Below are 27882 nucleotides of genomic sequence, written 5' to 3'. Positions count from 1 at the left end.
ATGTTAGGTTTCGTTACTTCGCATCCAACCAATTCGTCGAATAAATTCAATTACACGTTGAATTTATATCTGGCTCGTACCCTAAAGCACTAGCATCCGCCAAACGATTGTTCATCGTGAAAGTTGTGTTCATATCGATCTGCAATCCTTCTGCTCCTGATGGCGTCCACGTCACGTCTATCGGGGAGTTGCCTTCCGGTGTAGGATTTCTAGAATCCCAAGAAAAAGGGGGATTTCCAGTTAACGTTAAGTTTCATTATCGATTAACGAGACACTCACCCATACTTGGCAAAATTGGTATACAGAGATACCATCGTGTTCAGATACTGGTAAAAAGGATCGTTAGGATCTGTGGGCACTGGTATTATTGCACTTGCCTCCCATACGTACCAAACGTCGTCAATGTGGGCAACACCTGACAATTTTTACCAACACAGATTATCCTTCGTATATTTCCTATTTCGAAACTTACGCAAGTATCAGGCCATCCCGTAAGTTTGCGTCGAATGTGATAATTCAGATCAATATTTCCAGGGAACACTTAAATTTGATAAAAGAGAAGAAAGTGTCTTTTAAATCCACAACTTTTTTCCAGTTTTTTCGATAAGACTGTGACAAAATTTCCTTGGATTTTCGTTAAAATATTGTTCACTTTCGCCACGAACTTACAGTTGTGCAAACTCACCATCGTAAGGAATATGGAGGTAAACCTTGTGCAACGTATAAGGTGACTGGTAAGATTGTCGATAAAAGTAAACGGAATTGTTGCCGTTATTCGCAGCCAACAGTTTCTGAGTTAGATCTATCGAACTGATGAAGTACAAGTCCGTTCCAACCTGAAGGAGAAGCAAAAAGAGACGTGAATAAGAGAAAATGCTGCGTCTATTCAATATTGAGAAGTGGTGGGGGTACAGGGACTCTGTGACCTTGAGCGGGAAATATTCGGTCGCGACTATAGCAGGCACGTGTCTACGGGCATCGAAAGCTTTCGCTTACCTTCGTGAACACGTCGACACCGATGTCAGCTGGATCGTTGACAGTGTCGGTGAATGTCTTAGAGGTCATTGGGTCGACGTTCGAGTAGTATTCTGTGGCATCGCGAACGGGAGATGCCGATTGGGTGAAAGCTGCGAACAGGATGGCTCGTTTTCTATCGAATCTAGCAACGAAATCAAAAATTCCAGCGATACTCACGGAAAAGGAAGAAGAGAGCTTCGTCGTGCGTGTAACCTAGCATCGTTGGCACCTTGTTGAAATTTCCACTTTGATATTTCGTTAGAGAACACTGCGTTACGTATGCTGTGTTATTGTAATCGATAGTGGTGTTCTCTATGGTGGTTCTGAATGGAAACGGATTGAGACTGAGCTAAAAAAAAAAAGAAGGAAAATATTACAGTGCTCCATTCTTCCACGTGCTCAATTCGTTGCAATTAACGCTATTAATAATCACAAGCAATTGGGTCGCGCTTGAGAGTTCGAAAGCGGGAGCTTGAGAAAGGAAGTCCAACAGGTCCTCGGTGCTCGTGGAATTGTGACCAAGAAGAAGAGCAAGCTGGTACGCACTGTTGTAAGCATCTTGAGATGTCTGATGCGCGAGCCGACTCAGTGGAGTGCCGCTTATTAAGATCACTTTTGAAAACAGACCTGATCGACGGATAGGAAGAGGAAGATTAGCGTGCTTGCATGTAACAACATGCACGAATATTTGAACACGCACCAGCTGCTTTCTCTGACAATACGTGAAGACCAATGCACATAGCTCCAGAGCTCATCCCGAATAAAGTCACTTGATTAGGATCCCCGCCAAATGCAGCGATATTCTTGTTCACCCATTGCAGGACCAGATATTGATCCTTCGTACCTGCGTTGCCTAAAGCTCTTGGATGATTCAACGATAGAAAACCTGGTGGGAAAGTTCCTTCGTAGAATTCATTCTCTCTTTTGTCTGGTTTTGTCGAATTTTCAGTCATTTACCAAGAACGCCGACGCGATAGTTGAAGGTAACTATAACGACGTCACGTTCCACCAAAAAGGAAGGTCCGTACAAGGTATCGTTGCTGAAACCGGCCGAGAATGCGCCGCCGTATATCCAAACCATGACTGGTTTCAACTTCAGGGAACCCCCGAAGTCTGTCTGTCATAAATGAATCGATGCAAGTGCAATTAGACAGGGTTCAAAGTTGAACGATTTTTGTAATTAGAGTTTTGAAATTGTGAAATTGATGAAATTAGGAAATTAGGAAATTAGAAAATTATGAAATTAGGAATTTAGGAAATTATGAAATTGGGAAAGTATGAAATTAGGAAATTAGGAAATTGTGAAATTAGGAAATTAGGAAATTGTGAAATTAGGAAAGTATGAAATTGGGAAATTAGGAAAGTATGAAATTAGGAATTTAGGAAATTAGGAGAGTATGAAATTAGGAAATTATGAAAATAGGAATTTAGAAAATTAGGAAATTATGAAATTAGGCAAGTATGAAATTGGGAAATTAGGAAGGTATGAAATTAGGAATTTAGGAAATTATGAAATTAGGAAAGTATGAAATTAGGAAACTGGGAAATTGTGAAATTAGGAAATTAGGAAAGTATGGAATTGGGAAATTAGGAAAGTATGAAATTAGGAATTTAGGAAATTAGGAGAGTATGAAATTAGGAAATTATGAAAATAGGAATTTAGAAAATTAGGAAATTATGAAATTAGGCAAGTATGAAATTGGGAAATTAGGAAGGTATGAAATTAGGAATTTAGGAAATTATGAAATTAGGAAAGTATGAAATTAGGAAACTGGGAAATTGTGAAATTAGGAAATTAGGAAAGTATGGAATTGGGAAATTAGGAAAGTATGAAATTAGGAATTTAGGAAATTAGGAGAGTATGAAATTAGGAAATTATGAAAATAGGAATTTAGAAAATTAGGAAATTATGAAATTAGGAAAGTATGAAATTGGGAAATTAGGAAAATATGTTAGGAAATTATGAAATTAGGAAAATATGAAATTAGGAATTTAGGAAATTATGAAATTAGGAAAGTATGAAATTAGGAAATTAGGAAATTAGGAAATTAAGAAATTAGGAAATTATGAAATTAGGAAATTATTACATTAGGAAAGTATGAAATTAGGAAATTAGGAAAGTATAAAATTAGGAAATTAGGAAATTAGAAAATTATGAAATTAGGAATTTAGGAAATTAGGAGAGTATGAAATTAGGAAATTATGAAAATAGGAATTTAGAAAATTAGGAAATTATGAAATTAGGAAAGTATGAAATTGGGAAATTAGGAAAATATGAAATTAGGAATTTAGGAAATTAGGAAATTAGGGGTTAAAGTTGAATTTGTAATTAAAACAGAAAAGTATTTACAACAGGTGTATACACGTTGATGTTCAAGCAATCCTCGCGACCCACCAGCTGTCGCCCAAGAAAATCATACTGTGGACACGGATTAGGCACTTTTGTAGCATTTAGGGTCCCCTCCCATGGTTCAGCGGGAAGAGGAGGCTGTTGTGTAATAAATTCAAAGCTTTTTTAATTTGAAATGAAATTAAAGTGTGTTTTAAATGGGAAAATATTACTTGAAATCTGAGATGACCAACAGGTGGTTTCCCGTACGGGATTCCCCTGAATGACGAAAATTTCATTGATCTCCACACGGTAGTGTTGTACAGACCACGCACCGCGCCATTTTCTGTCTGCACTACTGGTCCACTTTGGCCCTTGCACTGTTGAATCGAGAATAATGCAAACAAAACCAACACTTTGGTGCCCATATTTTCCTCCTTTCAATGAATTCTTCGCTTCTTTTTATCTATAATACCAATGGAAAATATGAAAATTACCATTAATTTAAAAATCAATCCCTTCAGTTAACAGCTTTTGCTCTCATATAACAAAATTCATTCGTCTAATCTATCTATATTTTAATGAATACGACAATTTTTCAAATGTATATACGTAACTTGATGTAATCTTTTTCGCTGCAAAATGAAGACACAAGTTGCAGAAGAAAGTCTCAGAGATCAGATTTGTCGATTATTGAAATTAGGGAGTTATTTTTTAAGTAATATTTATAAAATTTCACGTTAACACGTTCGTTACCACTGTTCTATTGAAGAATCGTCTACTATCTTCTATTTTTCCGTACATTCTTGATATCCATACTTTTATCAGTCTTATGCACATGTAATACGCATTAAATATGCAAGCTGTGCATTTTGTATAATATATTCCATGCACATTATGTTAAACTTTTCGTGGCTTTTCCGCACGAGGTATCAGTAGATACAGATACACCAATTTATTCGTGAAATTTTCGTTATCGTCAAAATTACTATTTTCTTTTTTTTTGTAACCAATTCTGAAAATTATTTCTGCGTTTATACGCGTACTAAAGAAACAATTACAGATCACAACTGTCACGTTCGATCGCTCTAGTTTTCTTTCATTTCTCATTCTTCGAAGCACTTCATTTTTCACCCTCTGTAAGCTTGAAATCCAATATGGCCGCCGCGAGACTCAAGTGTCACTGTGACGCAATACCAGAACTACGAAAAACCAAAAGAGAAAGCATAAAACATACATTTTTTTCTAATTGTAAGTTGAAGAGAAGCAATTTCAAGCTGAGATAGGGGAATTTTCACAGGCAACCTGTAATCTTCTAATTGGACATTGCACAATTCTTGTTTTCTCGTCCTTTTGAAAAATGCATCGTGACAGTACGAAAAATTGTCTCCACTTTGCAGCGCTGTTCAATAATCGTCGTAACGTCGTATTTCGATAATTAAAGATAGCATGGTTTTTAAACGCCAGATAATTGCACCGTGAATTACAGAATTGCTGGACTTCGTCACCCAGGCTTACTGGAAGAGAAAGCGCGCTGATACTCGAGGCTGCCATAAATTAAGCCCTTTCCCAGGACAGTCGGGCCAGGAGGCTCTAACGGTTTTTCGGAGCAACGCAGGATAGGACGTGGAGAGGGCACTCTCGTTGTGGCCGTCGAGCGAGACGGACACCCGAGCCATCTTAGCAACCGTGGATATTCCGAAATATAATATATTTGTATAATACAACGTTCCTGCAATACACACATTTTTCCGTTGCGACAATTTTTCCAATCACTTTACACGTGCCGTTAATACAATTTTATCATTCCTGTGCAATTTGCACCGAAAGACAGAACATTTCCCCTTGGAAGTTGTTACGATAGCCTCCGGGCATAATGCGTGAAAGAAACACGAAATGCCACTAAAGAATCAGGCGCGTGTCTACGTTTAAGCTTAACTTCCCGAGCTTATCGTGGTAACGATGATTGCGTGTAATTAACACGTTCCGTGCCTCGTGTGTCATCGATGACTCGTGTCGAGCTTTCCATTCAGGATGTTCGATTATTTAATTACAGTAGATATCGCGAAAATGTTATCGTTTTGCGTGGAAATTGGAAAGGAGGAAGTGGGGATCGACAGGGATAGAAGCTGCGTTTTCAGAGGCGCAGGACGAAGTTTGTAAGAGAAAAAGTGAGGATTGACAGAGACACGAGCGAAAGCTTGAGCAATTTTTAAATGGAAAATTTGGGAAATAGTGTTCTTGTATGTGTACCGTCCGGAATATCGTATTCGTGATGTCCTTTCCTTCCCTTGGACGATGACTTGCCTTACCTTACAAAGGAAAGCCTGTCTATTTGATGGGATGACGTGTGGGTAGAATGACGCTACTCTTTTTTTAAAAATTAACAAATAAATGTAAGACTAAGGAATTACAGGTGCTTAAAATAACTGATTTTAGAATAACGTTGGTTCGCTCGTCGATGACTATGTGCGATATTGTGTGGGCCGCTGCCCTTTTTCCCGTTTTTATATGATTTTTCGACCGTTAGGACCGTGCAAGACGGGTGTGGGGGCGCAGCCTTTTTTTTTTTTACGTGGGGAAAATCCTTATGGACACCGGACTCTTACCATGCCGGACTCTTACCGGCTAAAACCCCCACGGCTACCCTCGTAGACCCCGAGGCAGTTTCCTATTCTTCCGGGCACCTCCCCGCACCTGTGTCTTTCGACCCGACCGAACTCTCTTGTACTCCTGAACTCCGTCGGAGCAGGGGGGTAGCGCCCCGCTCCGGCCCACCTCAGGGGGATCGCGTGCAAGTCCGGCTTGTCGTGGTGGTGCAGTCTGCGCTCATCCATGTCTAGGGCCCCCTACGCTCATCCATGTCTAGGGCCCTCTGAGCTCATCCTTGTCTAGGGCCCCCTACGCTCATCCATGTCTAGGGCCCTCTGAGCTCATCCTTGTCTAGGGCCCCCTGCGCTCATCCATGTCTAGGGCCCCCTACGCACATCCATGTCTAGGGCCCCCTACGCTCATCCATGTCTAGGGCCCTCTGAGCTCATCCTTGTCTAGGGCCCTTTGAGCTCATCCTTGTCTAGGGCCCCCTGCGCTCATCCTTGTCTAGGGCCCACTGCGCTCATCCTGGTCTAAGGCCCCTTGCGCTCATCCTTGTATAGGGCCCACTGCGCTCTTCCTGGTCTAAGGCCCGTTGCGCTCATCCTGGTCTAAGGCCCCTTGCGCTCATCCTGGTCTAAGGCCCCCTGCGCTCATCCATGTCTAGGGTCCCCTGCGCTCATCCTTGTCTAGGGCCCCCTGCGCTCATCCATGTCTAGGTCCCTCTAAGCTCATCCTTGTCTAGGGCCCACTGCGCTCATCCTTGTGTAAGGCCCCCTGCGCTCATCCTTGTCTAGGGCCCCCTACGGCTCATGTCCCGCGGTCGTTGTCTAGCCGCGTCGCACAGCGCTTTACATTAAAAATTAGATTGTTAAAACAATATGAGAAAGTTAGAAATATTTATCAGTATCGAATATTCACTTTTTTTGGAAAGTACGTTCATGAGTCGTAACAAGGAGTCATCAGTGGTAATAGGCTGTTCAAAAGTTTCTCGTAAGTCTCAGTTTCCTCGTCGATCAAACGATGATGCATCGTTAAGTTCGAATCGATGTCCAATTGTAAACCGTCGATTCCAGAATTGACCCAAGTGACGTCGAATTTCGAGTTATTCAAACACTTTGGCGTGGGATCTCTGCGAAAATGGAAGGATATGCTAATATTTTTTTCACGAAAGTCTGCATTTCTAGATTTTACTCATTTTTCAGCGTTTTACCCAAATTTGGCAAAGTTAGCCCACAGGGAGACCATTTTTTTTCTGAATCGATTGAACTCGTTTTTGGGATCTGTCGGTGCGTGAAGCGACTGTGCGTTGAAGATGTAACCGACGTCGTCGAAGTGTGCTGTTCCTGAAAGAAATTTCCACTTTTTACTGTTCAAGTAAAAAGAAAAAAAGGCAAACGGAAGTTTCTTTAATATATAGAATTGGAAAAATTAATACCATTCGGAGGATTATTGTTCACAATTCTTTACTATAAAAAAAAAGAAGGTGTCTTTAATACGTGCAATTTAAAAAAATGAATACCATTCAGAAATTTCCATTATTTACTGTAAAAATAAAAAGAAAAACGAAAGTTTCTTTAATACGTAAAATTGAAAAAATGAATACCACTCGGAGGATTATTGTTCACAATTTTCTACTATAAAAAAGAGAAATTGTCATTAATACATAGAATTGGAAAAATGAATACCATTCAGAGGATTATTGTTCACAATTTTCTACTACAAAAAAAAAAGAAAGCTTCTTTAATAAAATAAATACCATTCAGAGAATTGTTGTTCAATTTATGCATAGAGTACTCTGTTTGGTACGATAATCGATAATAGTAAATAGGATAGTCCGAATTATGTTCTGCCAGTAGCCTTTGAGTTAGATCAATGGGACCAATGAAGGTGATGTCCATTACGATCTACGAATTTCCAAGAAAATATCGTTAAAAAAAATGTTTAAACATTCCTTGCTCAAAGAAACAACCACCTCTTTACATACTTTCGTTAGCTTTCTGAAGTTCGCATAATTCATGTTCCTTATGTGTTGCGCTATTTGATCTGCTAACTCCCCAGGAATATCATAGTCACTCTTGACAATGTCCTCGAAATATTTTTTAATCGAAACGACCATGTTTGCCACGTCCATCGGTGCTGAAACGAAAATTGGCAAGAACTTAAATACGACGATTCATCTTTCGATATTCGCGACACTTACAAGCCAGAAACGTCAAAACTTCGTCGTGCGTGAAACCTAGCATCATAGGATGATGGTAAAAATCCCCTTTTTGGTACAATTTTACGGGACATTCTGCGAGAAATGTGCTATTTTCACGATCAACGGCAGGACTTTCTATGGTTGGGCGAAACGGTAGGAAATTCTAGAAATATAAACGGAATATTGAATCGAATTCGAGTGGAAAGAAATGGTAATTTTTCGAATATTTTTGCATCAGTACCAGTGAAACATATGTCGTTGCTTCGATCAGTTTCGTCGCTGGTGTTTTACGAAACTGAATTAATAAATCGTCGATGTCTATGGGTGCGATACCGAGAAAGGCGGCAAGTTGAAGAGCGTTTGCGATCATTTCTTGCGGTGTGTGAGAGGACCAGGGGCATAGTGATGTGCCGCTCATGCTAATCGAGCGTTGAAACAGTCCTGGAGAAGGAAAAGAGGACAGAATGGTCAATGGAAAAATTAAAAAAAAAAGATTCTACGTATAAAAGAAAATATTTCTCGAGTTCTATATTTAGGGTGGCCATATTTTACAGATATTCTATTTTAGAAGTTTAGACATTTCAGAGTTCCCCTGATTTAGAATAATTTTGTATTTTAAAACTTCTCTATTTTAGCCGTTTTCATTCTTGGAATTTAGAAATTTTACAGTTCCCCTAATTTAGAATAAGTTTTTATTGAAAACTTTTTACGATAATTTTTCGGTTTTGTCGTTTCTTGTATTTTGGAATTTTACATTTAGCGTGGCCATGTGTTAGAGACCCTCTATTTTAGACTTTTCATTTTTCAATTTCAAAGTTCCCCTAATTTAGAATAATTTTTCATTAAAAACTTTTGCAATAATTTTTCGTTTCTCTCGTTTTTCATATTTTCGAGTTCTATATTTAACGTAGCCATATTTTAGAGATCCCCTATTTTAGACTTTTCATTTTTATATTTCCAAGTTCCCCTAATGTAGAGCAATTTTTTATTAAAAACTTTTACGACGTTAACTTGGATATCTTTCTATTGAACTTCGAATGTATAGCACGTACCTCTAGATTTTTTCGACAACGCGTGAAACGAGACGGAAGTGCCGCCAGCACTCTCTCCGAAAAGTGTCACCTGCTTTGGATCGCCACCAAAGGCGGCAATATTCCTCTGCACCCATCGAAGAACCAAATTTTGATCCTTCAGCCCTGCGTTGCCTGTTGCGTCAGGATGATTCAGTGCCAGGAATCCTGAAAATCGAAATCGATCGAGTAGATCATGTAGACCTAAATTTAATACGACTTTGAAGAAGGAGAAAAGCCTCGAATACCTAAAACTCCGAGACGATAATTGAAACTGACGAAAACAACGTCCTCCTCTAAGAAGAAATCTGGCCCGTACAACGAGGAATTGCTGTATCCTGTACGATAACCTCCAGCGTGAATCCAAACCATAACTGGCCTCAGATGTACTGGATTCTTGAACACCGTCTGGCAATAAAAATTCCAATATTCGTCAATTCAATTCGTTCCATTTCCTTCTCAAATTCTATCAAATCCTTCGAAATCTCTTCGATCATTTATTGTGCAGGAATTTTTCAATTTTCCGAGCGAGTGTTTAGATCAGAGTGATGGAAGTGTGAAAGAAAAGTGTTTGAACCGAGTACGTGAGATTCTGCCGTGAATCTGATTCAAGGTTTTCGACGCATTCACCTATGTACTTCACCATCTTCTATTATAAAAAGGACAACACCTCTAGTAAGTGTCAAATGTAGTTTGAAAGCGGAGGAAGAAGATTCTAGAGCAAGAATGGAACCGAAAAGCGACGCAGGAGGGATGGCCTTGAGCGCGCGATACATTTGGCTCCTGCTATAGTCTGAGTCGATTCTTAGCATTGCAGACTCGCGGAAGTGCAGCGTGTTTTCAATCTATATAAGAAATCTATCTGCAACCTAACATTTCTACAACAGTTTTCTCTATAATTACTTATGTAATCAGCAAATATTAATCGAAAACATCATGGTAGATAATAACATAGACGGATAAAGTTGGTAAATTGATCCTGAGCCAATTCTAAGGCAAAAATAATACATAAAACAAACGACCTAACATTTCTAGAATATTAAAACGTAATATACGAATTTCTACCTACCTCAGGTGTAAACACATTTAGATACAAGCAATCCTCGTGTCCTACAATCGCACTGGTTATACTGTCTGACTGAGGACACACGCTACCCTCTTTGTAAGCGTTCAACACCTTTATCCATCTCCTAATCGGAACTGCAGGCTGCAATAATCGAAACCAACAGTTTACACAAGATCGAACAATGTCGGAAACAATCGCTATTGCTCCGACAAATAGTTCACTTAATTCCACCTTGAATCTGAAGTCACCTAGTGGCGGTTTCGCGTAAGGGATGCCCTTGAACGACGAATACTCCACTCCGTTCCATACTGTCCGCAATATCGTACCACGAACTAGTCCACTGGGTGTTCGAACGATAGGAGTGTATTGTGAATTCGTGAAGAGATACTTGGACGACGATATCAGGAGTAAAATGAACGAAGTCCTGGTACACATGCTGGTTACTCGAGCAAGAAGAAGAGGAATACGCGAATTTCTTGCTGGTCGGCTTGTTTTAGAATGAGAATGTGATTTCCGAATGTTAGGGTTTTGCATGACACGCGCAATTTCTTTCGACGTTATTTTCAGAGAGTTATGTTCTCTTGTCAATATTTGATTGCGTCCGATGAGTACTGTCACGTATTCTGAACAAAACGGTTGCACAATTGAGCAGTTGAAACGGTAAACCGTGCAAGTGATACGAAAATGAAGTATTGTTTTGTTTAATTTTATTCAAAAGTAAAATACTGCTTTGTTTTTTAGAGGAAAATTATGGAAGTTTCTTTTAAGTAGCTGAAAGTGAAGGAGGTAGGGGTAAGTATAGTCGATCGAATATTTTTAAGCTCGATTATTTATATTTATTTAAAGGTCCAATTAAATTGCGTTGGACAAACATTGATAAATAGATTAAAAAGAATAATCGAAATTATCGGAAATCGTAGTTCAAGATTTAAGCAAATGCGTTTGGAGTACCAAGCATAATAGGATCGTCGCAGAGGGTAGTATAGGGCGAATAAGAGTCGTAGAATTGCTCCCACATTAGGGTTCCCAGGTCCGCTTGACGCGGGACCATCGAGAATGTTTCATTCAGATTAATCTGTAGTCCATTGACTCCTGATGGCTCCCAAACTGCTCCGTTCACTGGCACGTTGTTAGGTGTGGGGTTGCTGAAACCATGATCGCGAATATAAATTTCTCAAACAGTCAGAAAAAAGAACAATTAAAAAGAAGCTTTGCAAGTTTTCGCGCACTGTGACTTTGAGGCCTATAGACGATTTAAATATGGAACCTAAGGGCCCATAGGCGATTTAAATATGGGACCTTGGGGCCCATAGGCGATTTAAATATGGGACCTTAGGGCCCATAGACGATTTAAATATGGAACCTTAGGGCCCCTAGGCGATTTAAATACGGAACCTTAGGGCCCATAGGCGATTAAATATGAGACCTTAGGGCCCATAGGCGATTTAAATATGGGACTTTAGGGCCCATATGCGATTTAAATATGGGATCTTAGGGCCCTTAGGCGATTTAAATATGGTACCTTAGGGCCCATAGGCGATTTAAATATGGAACCTTAAGGCCCTTAGGCGATTTAAATATGGTACCTTAGGGCCCATAGGCGATTTAAATATGGGACCTTAGGGCCCATATGCGATTTAAATATGGGATCTTAGGGCCCTTAGGCGATTTAAATATGGTACCTTAGGGCCCATAGGCGATTTAAATATGGAACCTTAAGGCCCATAGGCGATTTAAATATGGGACCTTAGGGCCCATAGGCGATTTAAATATATGTGATCTTGGGGCCCATAGGCGATTTAAATATGGGTCCTTAGGGCCCATAGACGCTTTGAAAATTTTCTCGCACTGTGACTTTGGCGCCTATAGGCGCTTTGAAAATTTTGGCGCCTATAGGCGTTGTGAAAATTTCCTCGCACAGTACTATTATCGACTTTTGGCACACTTTCACCTTAATTCAATCCTCAACTTTTACCCTTTGCACACTTTCACTCGAATTGAATGAAATGATAAATTTCTGAATTTTGGTAAAATTTAAAGACGCCAAAATAAAAGATTTTGAAAAACTCTCAATTTCCTCGTTGTTAATGCTCGTGATTATGGGTATGGGAGACCTCGATCTCCTATACATATACTTCTCTCACCCTGTTTTCGCAAAGTTCGCCCACAATTCGACCACATTTTGGCGGTATACGTTGTATATGTTCGTTGGATCGTTGTTGCTGATAATGGCAATGTTCCATATTACACCGAGGTCGTCAGCGTGAGCAACACCTAAGAACCAGAAACGTTGAAATTATTCCGTGGAAAAAGTTCTTTCGAATATTCCAGCATTTCAACTTACCTTTGATTCTGTTATCAGCAAACTTGTGAAGGTTGTACTTCGAATCGTAGGAAAAGTAGTAGTAGTAAACGGAGAACGGGCTGTTCTTGACGAAGTATCTCTGCGTCAGCTCCATTGGCGCAACGAAATGGTACGTAGACGCTAGCTGTAAATAACACGGAATCGTGTTGGAAAACGTTCCAGTAAAATATCAACGAGTAGTTCATTTACCTTTATTATCTCCTCTTGCGTGCCGTTCATGACTGTATTGGCAAAGTCCTTCAGGATGGTGGAGCTGAAAAGAACGTTCCTAGAGATCGTTTCCAAGGCATCGGATAATCCTTGTCTTAAAGCGTCCACACCTAATAATCAACACGAAAAATGATTAGAAAACAATAATAACTTGTTAACACGTTAAGCGCCATGTCAGTCGCCGGTGACTGACGCTATACTTTTCGTTAGTCGTCTTCTGTTTATAGTTCGCATGGCCCAGTTGTTTAACGTGTTAAAATACCTACACATGTTTATTACAACATATTTCCTCCGCTAAAACTACCCTTAAAATTTAGAATCCTCTTTTCTACCACCCTGTTTAAAAAGAAACCCGAAGGAAAATAGTGGAAATTTGTCGAACGACAATTACACTCACCAAGGGAGAACAGTGCAGCCTCATTATCGTTGTAGCCCATCAGCACAGGTACTTTCGTGAAGTTTCCAGTTCGCAATTTTGCAATGGGACAATTATCCACAGTATCGTTCGTCGACGTAGGAACGAATGGGAAGTACAGTGGTCCCTGTTTAACAGAAATATCTCACAACACAATCCATACACGCTTTCACCATAACGATCGACGAAAGTTAAACCACGAATAACGTACCGGTACCGAATAGGCACCATGTGCACGCGACACCTCGAGGAGATCAGCAGCAGGTTGCTGTTGCAAGAAATTGAACACCTCAGTTTGATCCAAACTGTAGAAGCCCAAAGCTGCAGCAACGTTCAGAGTGTCCTGTATAGCCTCTGGTCGAGAATGGTACGCCCACGGGCACAAAGCTGAGGAACTCTGAAGGATCACTTTGTGGAACAATCCTGGAATAATACGAGAATTAAAATTGAACGACTCGAAAATTTCCACGATTAGATCGTTACTAATTCGTCGTACCTGCAGATTCAGGCATAAACATCTGGAAGGATACAGAAGCGGCACCGGCACTTTCACCGAACAGAGTCACTTGGTTTGGATCACCACCGAAGGCAGCGATGTTCTTCTGCACCCATTTAAGAGCAAGGTTTTGATCCCAGAGAGCTGCGTTGCCTAACTGTTCACCGTTCACGTCCAATGCCAAGAATCCTGCAAAGACACAGCTGATGAATAGTGTCTCTGGTTAGAATTCTACGAATTGTTTCCTCGGACGGATACTCCGGAGGATTCTTACCTAGGATGTCGATACGATAGTTGAAGATGACGACCAATACGTCTTCCTCGAGGAGGTAGTCAGGACCGTATACACCTGGCCACGACCATCCTGTGGTGAAACCACCACCGTAGGTGTAGACCATAACTGGTTTCTTCACTGTCACATTAGCAATGTCCACCTGTTTCGGCGATTGGAAGAAATGCTTAGTGTAGAATTGGAGGTGATTGGATCAATTTTTCGTTTCGTTGGACGAGTTCATTTTACCACAGGCGTGTACACGTTCAGGTAGAGGCAATCTTCGTCTCCGCTGGTGCCAAGAGTGAGGACTTGAGCGCAGAAGTTCGTGTTGTCCTGAACTATCTTCACCTCTGTCCATGGATCGGGCAATTCAGGTTTCTGCGTTCGTCGTGGGGAAAAGAAACTTCGTTAGAATGTGTCTCAGCTAATTTGAAGGTTTATCTCCATGTTGTCTATCGATCATTCTGCCATTAAGATTGAACAATAGCGAGCAATTCAGTACTTAGCTATCGGAACAGAAATTTTCTTACGAAACAGAATGGTTTGTCGCAGAGAAAGAAATAATCGCAGAAATTGAGCACACCTATTATCGTTATTGGCCACATGCAATAAGATCGACTAATCGGATCAAACAGCACCGCGTGGTGGAAGATTCAAGCGGTGCGCACGAAGTAGCCCTTTTGCCCCTGCGCTGCCCCGAGGGCAAACTCTGGAGCCCGCAGGGCAAGAGTACTTTTCTCACACCGCCTGACTCTCCCGTCGCGAAATTTTACAGGAACCGATTCGTCAGAATTATCACATCTGCCAATAATGACTAGACTTGTGCTTGATTAAAGGAGAGTTAGCCAACTTCACACCTCTCGCCCTTGTGCCGTCTAACTGAAATTTTTTCCAGCTCTCAGAGAAGATAGTTCTCGGAGAAGAAAAATTCAATGCAAAATGAAGAACCTAGTAGACGGTAAGTTTGCCATTTCCGTTTAGGTTCCTCGTTTCGTTCCTCCGTTAAGCATTTTTGCGTTAATAATTTGCGTAAATGTATAAAACGCTAGAAATGGTTCGATATCTCTTCAGAAATGCCACGACAGATGTTTCACGAGTTAAAACAATTATATCTACGTTTTTCCACTTCCCTCAAAATTTCTTCGAAAAATATTAATTAATTAAAAAGTTACCGCAATTTTCTCCAACGAAACGCGACTGAAAAAAGAAACCCTCGAATCACCTCGTACCGATGTCAAGCGCGGCTAAAAACACTCCGTTGTCAATGTGTCAATACCAACGATACTTACCTTGAATCTGAGAGGTCCAACTGGTGGTTGGGCGAAGGGAATTCCCTCGAAGGCCGAATAGTCCTTCGAATGCAATACCGTCTTGTATACTCTTCCCTGTACCGGACCCTTATCCGTCTGGACGATCTGGCTCATATCCTGAGCCTGAACGGCCGCCGCTAGTAGAACAATGCACAGGAACATTGTCGAATACATTTTGCTACTGAACGTTCACCGCGATCTAGGGCAATTTATACCGAAATTCGATATCGTTTGAATTATTGGACGATCGCATGACAAGAGTGAGTGTGCAAACAGTTTTCACCCTGCTGTTCTTCGCGTGAGGACATAATTCAGGCTGGCATAATAGGATACGTCGGACGTTAATTAGCAGGAAATGTAATAAAGTCTTCTGTATTGACGGTAGATTACGCAAGAAGGTGAATTTCTATTGGAAAATGTATGGATTATAGGATGTAATTAGTAGAATTTCATTGTTACGTTTTGTCGTTCACATTTGTTAAGACAGTCGAGAATAAGTTAATGTACAGCTTATTCAACGATGTGAACATTTCTTCAAGGTTAATTGTCGGGGGTGTCAGTATTGAAATTAATTGTCGCGCGTGTAGCGCAAGGTAAATATTTATTTGGCAAATATGTGACTGCAGTTGGAGTGATATGTTGAAATAGGTGTCTAAACCTACCTAACCGACGTGGGTGAAACATTTTTTAACGGTATTCCCTTAGCATCTGTCTTTTTAAATTAATTTTCTGCTCGTATTTGAATTTAAATTTCAGCTGCGCTGAAAATATACTTCGCCATCTTATCGTGGAAGCTTATGAAAATCTGATCTCGACATTTTTGAACGAGTTCGACAATCTATAGTGTAGTAGGGGGGCCTCCATACCCAAATAGGAAACCGACAAGGGAGAATAGAGAGGGAGTGGTTGGCGTAAGCGACAGGTTTTTATTGTAAATTTCTCCTAGTCACAACAGCTCAGTTCTCACTACTCACACAACAAGCACTGAAAAGCGAAGAAAACAGGACATGCGCCAAATGTCTCCGGACAGGCAACGCAACCTAAAACTTTAAGAATTTTATTATATCTAAATTAACTATGTAATAGGCAGAAGCACTTAAGATACAAATAAAAACTAAACTGTTGAACTGTTAAAACTGGTTGGCGTAGCGCGCAAAGCCACGGCTTGCTAAGCCGAAGGTCTCAAGTGTTCAATTTCCGTTTGGGTCCCTCAATATTTTTCCCTAGGTTCCTACAATAGCAAGGCTACAGTTTCATGAAGGAAACTTTAAATAATTATACTTTTTGGTGCTAATATTCATTTTTGGATATATAGTAATGTCTCTACAAGTGTCAGCCAGTTTGGATTCTACAAGTGTCAGTATAGATGGTCCTGCGCCTATGTTATCTCGCTCGCTGTCAGTCAAGCGTGTAACGCTACACCACTCGGTTTCTTTTACCAGATTTCACGGCTCGACAATTTATAATAGAAAAATATAAATTCTTTAATTTTACGTTTTTTCATCTGAAATTTTTTTTAACATGTTGGTGATATTTTTCTGATGAAAATGAGATCAAACACGATATAATTTGAACAACATTTACTTATTGATACTTATTGAGTAATTAATTTAATGTCGGCCTACCTCCACGTAAAAAAAAAGAAAATGTAGGGCCTTATTAATACTTATTGAGTAATTAATTTAATGTCGGCCTACCTCCACGTAAAAAAAAAGAAAATTTAGGGTTATGTAATGTAATACAGGGCGACTGTTTTATCTCAAACAGTGAAATATCTGGCGTGACAGTGAATGTGTTAATAAGTAAATATTGTTCAAATTATGTCGTGTTTGAAGTCATTTTCATCAGAAAAATCTCATCAATATGTTAATAAAAATTTCGGGATAAAACAACGTAAAATTAAAAAAGTTGGTATTTAAGTATGTAATGTAATACAGGGCGACTGTTTTATCTCAAACAGTGAAATATCTGGCGTGACAGTGAACGTGTTAATAAGTAAATATTGTTCAACTTATGTCGTGTTTGATGTCATTTTCATCAGAAAAATCTCATCAATATGTTAAGAAAAATTTCGGGATAATGACTCTACAAGTGTCAGGTTTAGGTTCCTTGCGGACTGACACTTGTGGAGACATTACTGTATGTTTATGAAACTTTTCTCTTTATTTCAACACACAGATTTTATACACAAAGTTTTGTCCAATTTTTTCGAAACACCCTGTATATAGCTTCCACCAATTATACTCACATCAACGCTGTTCTAATTTCGCTATAGTACGAGTGAAATAATTCAAGAGTAAATAGTATTTTCATTAATTTTATTTTTCTTCACTTAAATGGTATAATTATTAGAAATATTTACATAGTTCCACCTCCATAGTTCCACGAAATGTCGAATTTCTGATGAATTCCTAACGCAGAATTGTAATAATAAAATTTGTAAGATTAAACGTTACACTTAGCGTCTGAAATATGGTTGCAGATAATGAACCAGGAAAATTATTAATAATTCATTTAACATCACGAATGAAATTTGTATTTTATTGTTTTCATAAGGAACATCCTTGGATAAGGTATCTAAGCATAGAAATATCGATACAAAGCACCACAGGAACCCCAATTAGTAATACCCAAATGAAAGAGAGGTAGGAATAAAAGTAGTCGTTCGAATTCTTCATTATTCGTACATGTCGTGTAAAATAATAAGAAATCATAATCATAAAATGTTTCGTCGTCGTTGAAACGAAGATCTCCTGTAGATTTCCAGATTTCAAGGGAACGCAGTCTCGTTAGCGATCATGGAAGGATTGCTACAGAGAGTGGCGTATGGCAACGCTATGTCGTAGTATTTCTCCATTTCCTGGAATTCCGGGCTCAAAGTACGGTTCTTCATCGTGAATACGGTATTTATGTCCAGCTGTAATCCTTCCACTCCTGATGGCTGCCAAACTGCCCCGTTGATCGTCTCGTTATTAGGCGTGGGATTGCTGAAATCGTAATCACGATTGTAAATTCTGATATCGTAACAAAATTTGAAAAAAAATTAAGAAATAAAGTAAGGAAATTTGATTTAGGAATAAGGAAATTAAATCAGAAATAAGAAAATTGAGTTAGAAATAAGGAAATTAAATTAAAAATGAGAAAATAAAAAAATAAAAATGAGACAATTAAATTAGAAGTAAGAAAATTAAAAGAAAATTCTCCATTAGAAATTACATTGAAATTCACTTTTTTTCCACAATTTTCATATTTCCATATATAATTACGCCTATGTACATATTTTCCCTTACCTGTATTTCGCAAAGTTCGCCCACAGCGTGACCATTTCGTTCCGGAACAAATTCACAGTGTCCAATGGATCGATAGGAGTGATCACTCCGATATTGAAGAGAAAACCGAGGTCGTCTGCATGAGCAACACCTGAGATCGAAAGACAAGGTTGAATTCTCCCAGCAAATATCTTCCTTCGAAAATTCCACCAAACGTACAAAGTTCTTTAATTACCGTCCATACTGCTATCCAGCAGCCTGTGAAGATTGTACTTGGAATCGTAGGCGAGATGATAGTAGTAAACAGGATGATCAGAGTTGTATTTCGTGATGTACCTTTGCGTTAGATCCACTGGTCCAGATATGTAGTACGCTGACGCTAGCTGTAAGAATCGTGTTGAAAATTGTTCGATTACAACGTCGATAAGAAAATTAATCTACCTTTATCATGTTGTTTTCTGCATCTGTCGAGATGTTATAGGCAAATTCATTGAATACGTTCACACTGTCGAAGACTTCCAAGAAGGAGAACCGCAGGAGCTCGTCGAACAACAAATTCTTTACTACGTCAAGCACTGATAACCAGAATGAAAAATTATTAAATGACAAAAATAAGTAGAAGAGTGAAACAAACGTGAAGAAGAAAATGGAGAAATATCGAAAATTATACAGAGTGGTGAAAAAAGAAAGAAAAGTCCTAATGAACGTGAATATTTTCAAAGTTAGTTTCTAAGTGGTTTCAACCTAAACGAAAATTATTCATAACTTTGAAAATACTAATTTTTGGATGTATATTTATTAGAACTTTTTTTTACTGAAGTTCTGAAACTTGTATTGCCTGTATAAAAAGTGAAGGAAAAGTAGAGAATATTCGAGAAAATTTTGAATTATGCTCACCAAAGGAGAACAATACTGCTTCGTCCTTGTTGTAGCCCATCAGTACTGGTACCTTGGAGAAGTTTCCAGTCCGTAAATTCGCTATGGGACAATCAGCCAGAAGATCGTTCGTCGAGGTTGGAACGAACGGATAGTAGAGTACTCCCTGTTTGAACAAATTTCTTGTAACACGATCTGTTACGTATTCTGCATACTAATCGAACGAAGGAAGACATTATTGATATACCGGTAAGACGTAACTGCCCTGTAAACGAGATAGCATCAGGAGATCGTGGAGATTTTGCTTTTCCATGAACTCCAACACCTCGGTTTGATTCGAACTATAACAGCCTAAAGCGTTAGCAAGGCGCAAAGTACTTTGAATAGCGTTTGCTCGCGAGTGATACGCCCATGGTGACAAAGGTGTGCCACTTTGGAGGATAATCTTGTTGAACAGGCCTGGAATACAGGAAATTTTCAGTTGAATTTCCTAATTACACGTTTTCTCTGGAATCAGGTGTTTATTGTACCTGCAGATTCAGGTATGAGCAGGTGATAACCGACAGAAGCTGCACCAGCGCTCTCTCCAGCTAGGGTTATTTGGTTTGGATCGCCACCGAAAGCAGCGATGTTCTTCTTCACCCATCTTAGAGCAAACACCTGATCCCATAGACCTGCGTTGCCCTCTGCACCTTCGACGTCCAGCGCCAGGAATCCTGTAAGGATATAGCGAATTGAAATTTTTGGATGTTCAATTTTTTGGGAACTTTTTTCGATCTGGGAGATCAGGTCAGAAAAATTAGGTTATATATAATTGTAGGAATCGACGAAAAAACATTGACGGACCCAACGGGAATCGAACCCGCGACCTCCGGATTAGTAAACCAAGGCTTTGCGCGCTACGCCAATCACTCCCTCTTCATTCTTCCTTCGAGGTTTCGTAGGTTATATATAATTGTAGGAATCGACGAAAAAATATTGAGGGACCCAGCGGGAATCGAACCCGGGACCTCCGGATTAGTAAACCAAGGCTTTGCGCGCTACGCCAATCACTCCCTCTTCATTCTTCCTTCGAGGTTTCCTATTTGAGTACGGAGGCCCCGATACTATATAATATAGAAAACGAATATGGTGATTGGTGATAGCAATACGAACGTCTAGAGCAGGGGTCGGCAAACTGCAGCCCGCCATCAGTTTTTTCATGACCCGCGAGTTATGTACAGTTAAATGAAATATTATCCAAAAAGAACGAATTCCATATTTCTCATTAATAAATGTGTATTACAAATAAAGGATTTGTCAAAAAATGTTCATTTATAGTTAACTACCTACACACATATGTACATACGTAATAATCTCTGATAAAGACTAACCTCTGATCTAGAGTGTGAGATTTCATCGCGTTAATACATAATTCGATGGCTGAGTGATAATCTCAATAACAATAATTGATGCGAAATAAATAGTGTAATTTCTTCCTCTGTGTAAATTCACTAAATGAATGAAGAAAGAGGAAGGATTTCCACCCTTCCCATTTTCTTTTTTTTTAGACCATTGGAATTCGTCTTGCCATTTTTTCAACCATTGGAATTCGTCTTTCCATTTTTTTTTCTAACCATTGAAATTCATCTTGCCATTTTTTTTTTAATTATTGAAATTTGTTGGACGTGACAGTTGGAATACCTTCCTACCTAATACATCGACACGATAGTTGAAGCTGACGAACACTATATCCTTCTCCAGGAAGAAGTCAGGGCCGTATACACCGGGCAACGACGATCCCATCGTGAATGCACCTCCATAGATCCATACTAATACCGCTTTCAAACTTGTAATATTCTTAAGGTCCACCTATTGATAATTAAGAAAAAACATGTTTGGCATTGCGATTAATTAGAAAACCTCGTTTTGTTAAACGAATCAATTTACCAGAGGTGTGAAAACGTTCAGGTAAAGACAATCCTCGTCTCCAGTAGGTCCAAGAATGAAAGCTTGCGAGCAGGATATTGTATTCTTCGTGGCGTTTATCACATCTGTCCATGGATCAGCCTCGACAGTTTTCTATATAAAACGGAATCTTCGTTGACGTATGCCTAATTTGACAATCTTCAATGGAAGACTTTTCATTTCACTGCTGTCTATTAATTATTTTTCCGTTCTAATTCTCTAATTAATAGTCACTTAATTGGTCACCTAACTAATAGAAATTTTAGAATAGGGGAGAACAGAAATTTGGAAAAAGAACAAAAATTTTCCAAGGAAATAAAAAAGAAAGGAGAGTAAAAAGGAAAATTTGACACAACGATGAACACAGAGAAGATTTTTACCCTGAATCTGAGAGGGCCGACTGGTGGTTTACCAAATGGAATTCCCTCGAAGGCCGAGTAAAGCTTGCTGTACCACAGTGTCTCGAAGATTCTACCCTGTACAGGACCTTTGTCTGTCTGTACGACATCGCTCATGCGTTGACCATGAACGGTCGACGCTAGAAGAACAACGCACAAGACCAGTATCATACTCATCTGACTAATGAAACGTTTTCCACAATCCAAGACAATTTATATCGGAATATGTCATCGGTGAAACGTTTGAATTATTGGATCGTCGAGTGACAGGAATGAGTATGCGAGCATTTTTCATCCTGCTGCCCTTGATGGGAAAGAAAAAAAAACTAAGTCAGGTTGATGTAATGAGATTTCTGTTACTCGTTAATTGGACGGAGATCTGTAAGAAACTTCACCCCATTCGCCGTAAATTATACAGAAAGTTTCTATTGAAAAATTTATAAATCGTACGGTGTAATTAGTAGAATTTAATTGCAACGTTTTTCCATTTCCATTCGTTGAGACAGTTCCATTCATGGCACGTAACCAACTTCTGGAAGAAATTATAATATATAGCTTGTTCAACGATGTTGACATTTCTCCAAGGTCAATTGTCAGGGTTTTCATGAAGCAACGTATTGAAAGTAACCATTGCATCTGTAGTGTAAAGTACACGTTTATTTTGCAAATATGTGACTGCAGTTGGTATATAATACGTGCGGCAATACATCACGTTGAACTTTTCGCTCGTGAAATGATTCGTGATAGCGTTTAACTGTCGTGTATAATGCAATTGTATCGTGGGCCATCGATGACCCACGCGACGTAGTAATTAATTTTCAATTCTCTGGGACGCGTACTGTTTTTGAAAAGTAACATAAATGAATGCAATAGCGTGGGTCACCGATGACCCACGTGGGTCACCGGTGCGTTGCGTTCAAATAATCAATGCAATCGTGTGGGTCATCGGTGACCCACGTGGGTCGCCGGTGCATTGCATTCGAATCGTGAATGCAATAGCGTGGGCCATCGGTGCCCCACGAGAAATTAACGCGGCACTCAACTCTTTAAGATAGATATACACCATAATAGTAAGCACTTGATGAGTTTCTTCTATAGTTGAGAAGCTGCTGTCAATTACAGATCTTTTTTAAATAAAATTTAAAATAAATAAAATTCTTTTATAAATAAATTTTGTGCCGGTATTCGAATTGAAATTTCAAACTCGTGAATATAGTACAAAAGGAATAAGAACAGACATGAACGACCAGATGAAAAATAAAAGAAAAAAATATTTTCAACACTGTTTTAAACTAATCACACAAGAAGAACGACGTCCAAGCAGAGTAAATCCTTCATATTTGTCACTGTGAATAATGTCCAGGCGAATTCAATGGAACGCGATCAATTTATTTGGACCGAAGCGTGGTTCGACGAAATTCTGGTAACCTGTTAATGACGATGTTGTAAAAATTTCCTATTATATTGTCTATCACGTGGAATGATGCGTCAACGTGATATAACACGATTAGCTGATTGTCCATGAACTCGTGTACAACAATGTAAATTATGGTGCATCTGGTACGGTAATGTTACTCTTCATGGTATTTTTCTGGAAAAAGAAAGACGTCGGATCACGTTTAAAAGTTCAAATTTCGAATAAGAATATATCGAAATTGTTGAAATTTCTCGTGGAGGATCTACTAGATATTTTTCGCAGAAAGCGCAAAGTTTGTAGGTGAGAAAAGCCAGGGAAAACGAGGAGAAAGGAGACGAGCTCCGTAGAAACGTTCCACATTCTTCGGGTACTTGAAAGGCTGCTAGCTTTTGCTGAGTTTTACTTGAATTTCATCCACGCTCAGCTCTCGGCTGCCTCCTTAAGTTCAACACCCGCGCTCTTTTATTGTTAGCCAGCGGGAAAGGGTATCGGAGTTGTTGCTTTATAATGGAAGAGCCAATACGTGATCGTCTCTATAGCTTCTCTTCATGGCTCTCGTGACGAGGCAGCAGGAACTATTAGATAACACGTGACCTGTCATGGAGCTCCGAGCAAACCTTCTTTTTACGTATACCTGTCGCGTTTCTTAAAAGCATTTGATAACACTCGTATAAATAAAATGGAAAAAATTGTAGCAAAATTTTCACTGACAAAAAAACGTTCCGAAGTGTTTCATCGCCGATTTCAATGAAACTTTGGAATGTTGTAGTACTCGAAAAAATATTCGACACGTATTTTTTTTTTATTAAAAATCGTCCACGTTGAAGGGGAGAAAATCGTCCTCAAAGATGTGGGTGAGAACATATTTGTATTTGCTTATATTTTTTAAACAAATGGACTTATTTCAAATTTTTTCGCACAGTTAAATTTGTCATTCAAAAATATGAAATTTAACAAGTTACACCATTCCTCTATCTACAATCATTTTCGAGATATCAGGCCAACCATGTTTTGCGCCCAAATGTTCCAGAGAGATTTTCTCCCCTTCAACGTGGGCGGTTGCTAATAAAAAAAAATACGGGTCTAATATTTGTTTGAGTACTACCACATATCAAAATTTCATCAATATCGATGATTATCACGAGATGTTCACTTTTTTTTTATAAAATTCAAAAATTATCGTTCGATTTAGAATGATTTACTTGGAACAAGTGTTATTGCGAATTTATTCGTTTCCCTTTATTGGTGACAATGCATATTCACGAGTTGATTAAAGTTTAAATAAACCAGATAAAGTAATTTCGTGTTGGATCGTTCGGCAAAATAGCTTTCCTAATAGCTTATGACTGGTTCGCTTCATCACGTTGCTCGTCGTTTATTGTCAGTTTAAACCGGTAAAATCGATCGGAACCTGTTCCATAAGGTTATTTAACTAGTCTACGTCTATCAAGGCTTTTAACAAGTATTAACGTTGAGTGACTTATTTGTCAGACCTTTCTTCTTCATGAATATATACGTTCGCCCATGATCGATTTTATTACGTACAAAAATGAGGGGAGAAAAATTGATGAAATGAAAAAGTTTAAAAGGAAAAAAAAGAAAAAAATACAAATTTCTCTGAATTTTCAACCGACGAATTCTTGTGGAGTAAGGAAAAATGACGGAGAGTAAAAAAATTAACGCTGGTATGGTTAATACGTCTTTTTCTACGTGTCTATTTATTATGAAAATATAATACAAAACATCCTATGTTGTATTACATAGATAACAATGCTCAATTAACTTTTATTCCCTTTTGTCTTGTAACGTTACCATCCAACACTATGAGAAGCATGTCAGGATAGGTAAAGTTTTCGTGTTCTCTTATTCCGTGTTCTTCTTCATCATCGTCGTTATTTTTTTTTCGCATTTTTTCTTTTTTTTGTCGTTTTTCCCTTCGTTTCATTTTCTTTTTTTTTTCTTTTGTATTAACTTCGTTTGGAGGAAAAGGCCCGATAATTACAGAGAGAGAAGATACATATAATATAGACAAGACGTTTTACAGAGCGGAAAAAATTACAGAAACTCGGAACGAAGAAACGAAAGGTGTGTCTGGGTGCATATCTTCTTCTTTTCTTATCTTTTTCTTTTTTTTACGTTTGTTTCTCTTTGTTCTTCTTTTGTTTTTTGTTCGTTTTTTTTTCTTACAAAAAAGTCGCCCGTTCGAACGGAACGAACGGAACAGGAACAAGGGCGGGAGCTTATTTTCCATTACTTCTCTTTCTTTCTTTCTTTCATCTCATCTCATCTTATCTCATCTCATTTCGTTACATTTCATTTCATTTTGCTCTCATCCGTCTGGGCTTCGTGGGTCCAGGAATAAGGGTTCAGGGAAACGGGACTCTCTTCTTGTTTCGCGTGTCGATGCACAAATTGGAGTTTTGTATTAGCGCTAGTTTACAAATAATACAAATGTATGTAAATATCGTTATTATAATAATAGGTTCTCTCTTAGCGAGAAAGAAGCTTAAAGCTAATTCATCTAGCGTCACTATCGTTTTCACACCATGCTAATACTACGTGTTCCAGGTGGTACCCGTGAACAGCCGTGTCGTAGTCGGTCGAACGTGTTGCCGACCAGAGAGAAAGAAATTATCAAAGTACGGGGGGGAATTACCGCTTCGTCGAAGGAAAAAAATTTCAAGTAAACGATCCTCTCTCGTTTGGAACCCACGTTTACTCTCTCCATGGCTTTTCATTTCTCTTTTCTTTTCTTTTTTTTCTTTCACTTGAACGGTAATCCACCTTCGCTTGAAACTCGACTGAAGATAGGTTAGGTCTAACGTGTTCGTTAGCGAAAAATTTCAAAAATGTGATAAAAGAAACTCAAAGGCACCGAGACGAAATTAAAAAATTCGTAAGAAAAAAAGGAGACAGTTGAGCGTAGAGAATAGAAGAGTGAAAGAAAGCTGCGAGATAGAAATTTAGAATGGACGATGGGGCGTTGTTCAAGGCCCCGCGAAGGAAGATGAAAAGGTTCGAATAGGTTTTGCTCTCTACTCAACAATGTATTGTCAATCGTTTCGTTCTTGAACAGATAGCGAGCTTAGCTGTCACAGGCACCGAGTGAAATACATTAGCGTTATCTACGAATAACTCTATATCACTACCGTTTTTTTTTTGTTATTTCATTATTAGGCGAAATTCGTTCGACCAGGGTTCCGTACCTGCCGCCGGACACACCGTAGGAAATTACATCGTTTACGATACCAGTGGCGACACATCGTGACTTTTCGAGGGAAATAAACCACTGCGAGGTTAGAGAAAAGAGGGGTGGGGTGGGGGGAAATGGTGTAACGCACACGGCAACAGGAACCCGGGACGAGCTGGTCGACCTAGGCAATTAGTGTCATCTACGTAAATGCTAAGTACAATTAGCACTACGGTCAGAATAAATTAATGACCATACATAGTGTGCACCTGTGGTGTGTTCCTGTGTCCCGAATATCTGGGCGTTCGTGTATTCAATAATCATACGTGTACGCGCGCGCGCGTGTGTGTGTGTGTGTGTGTTGTGTGTACGTATATGTCATGTCGTGTACATACATATAAGTAAATTGTGTATATGGTGTACAGATGAAAAAGAAGTGTGAATGTTTTCTCTTTTTTAAGTGTCGAGTTTACGTATGTATGTATTTATGTATGTACGTACCTACAGCGTTTTTTCTCCGCGGTTATTAATATCATTTACCTTTAGTACCTTTAATCTCGTTAATTACCTTTTTAACTCTATATTGCTCTTTGTATTGCTTCGGCTGCGTTATAGCCCTACGTAGTCATGCAAGGTATAATTGTATTATTTTTTTTTTTTTCGTTAATAGATATAATATAACTTGGTAATCTCTTCGTCGTCGTTTCGAATGATAATCGGTGACGTGTTGGCGACTGAAATTAATTATCGTGATCGTATTGTATAATAATATGCAATAAGAACGACAGCGATAGTTGTGTGTGTGTGTGTGTTTTGTAATGATGACAAATAAATCACCGTATTTTATATAAGTTTAATAACGGTTTTCACACGTTACGTTCCCTTCCTGTGTGTTTGTGTGTCCTCTGTATTTCGGTCGTGCTGCGTATTTTACGGTATGTACGTAAAAAGTTAAGAGCGTTGACGCGCAATAACGTCCAACGACGGTAATAATAATCGAAGCGATAAATCATCGTAATAATACCAGCCTACCAGTAATTCGATATAATTTCATCGGCAATACCGTGTCAACGTATCTATATAAATATATATAGTTAACTTCACGTTCTGCGTGTACGGTTTAATTTCTTAAGTAAAAGCTATAAAATATGGATACGTGCGCAATTGTTCTGTTTTTTCTTTTCTCGTAATTTACTTTTCTTTCTCTTTCACTCGTTTCCTCGTATTTTCCTTATTTCTTCTTTACACGCACACATAACCTCTCGCGCTTCTCTATACGACAATATTCTTTAACTTTCTTTCTCTCATTCACACGCTCGCACACACTCTCTCTCTCTCTTCAAAACTCTACGACAAATAGTATTATTTTTGCGCTATCTATTCCCTCCTCGTATCGTCGCTATTTTCTTCGAACTAAAGTTCGAATGCTATAATATAC

General features: G+C 38.9%; 2 protein-coding genes across 2 annotated transcripts; both read right to left on the bottom strand.

Moving 5' to 3' along the window:
- Positions 1–1171: 1171 nt before the first annotated feature.
- Positions 1172–10712, bottom strand: LOC108570792 (juvenile hormone esterase-like). Its single transcript, XM_017932701.1, has 16 exons — positions 10509–10712; positions 10281–10418; positions 9460–9619; positions 9194–9415; positions 8383–8582; positions 8142–8304; positions 7926–8077; positions 7698–7845; positions 7152–7284; positions 6892–7070; positions 4103–4209; positions 3580–3726; positions 1975–2134; positions 1718–1903; positions 1451–1644; positions 1172–1366 (listed from the first exon to the last, which is right to left on the bottom strand). Exons 1-16 carry the CDS (start codon positions 10710–10712, stop codon positions 1172–1174), a joined length of 2688 nt encoding a protein of 895 aa, XP_017788190.1.
- A 493-nt stretch (positions 10713–11205) lies between these two features.
- On the bottom strand, positions 11206–25163 carry LOC108570791. Its single transcript, XM_017932700.1, has 21 exons — positions 25067–25163; positions 21820–21977; positions 21422–21553; positions 21184–21343; positions 20023–20208; positions 19740–19951; positions 19514–19658; positions 19058–19191; positions 18852–18999; positions 18638–18767; positions 18162–18334; positions 15327–15484; positions 14284–14415; positions 14038–14197; positions 13764–13952; positions 13479–13690; positions 13250–13394; positions 12832–12962; positions 12622–12766; positions 12422–12551; positions 11206–11422 (listed from the first exon to the last, which is right to left on the bottom strand). The coding sequence occupies exons 1-21, from the start codon at positions 25161–25163 to the stop codon at positions 11206–11208; spliced, it is 3294 nt and encodes a 1097-aa protein (XP_017788189.1).
- Between the last annotated feature and the right edge of the window lie 2719 nt (positions 25164–27882).

The sequence above is a fragment of the Habropoda laboriosa genome, unplaced genomic scaffold (assembly GCF_001263275.1).
Source record: "Habropoda laboriosa isolate 0110345459 unplaced genomic scaffold, ASM126327v1 scaffold86, whole genome shotgun sequence".
Lineage (NCBI taxonomy): Eukaryota > Metazoa > Arthropoda > Insecta > Hymenoptera > Apidae > Habropoda > Habropoda laboriosa.
The sequence above is the reverse complement of the archived record's forward strand: the minus strand, read 5'-3'. Positions and strand labels throughout refer to the sequence as shown.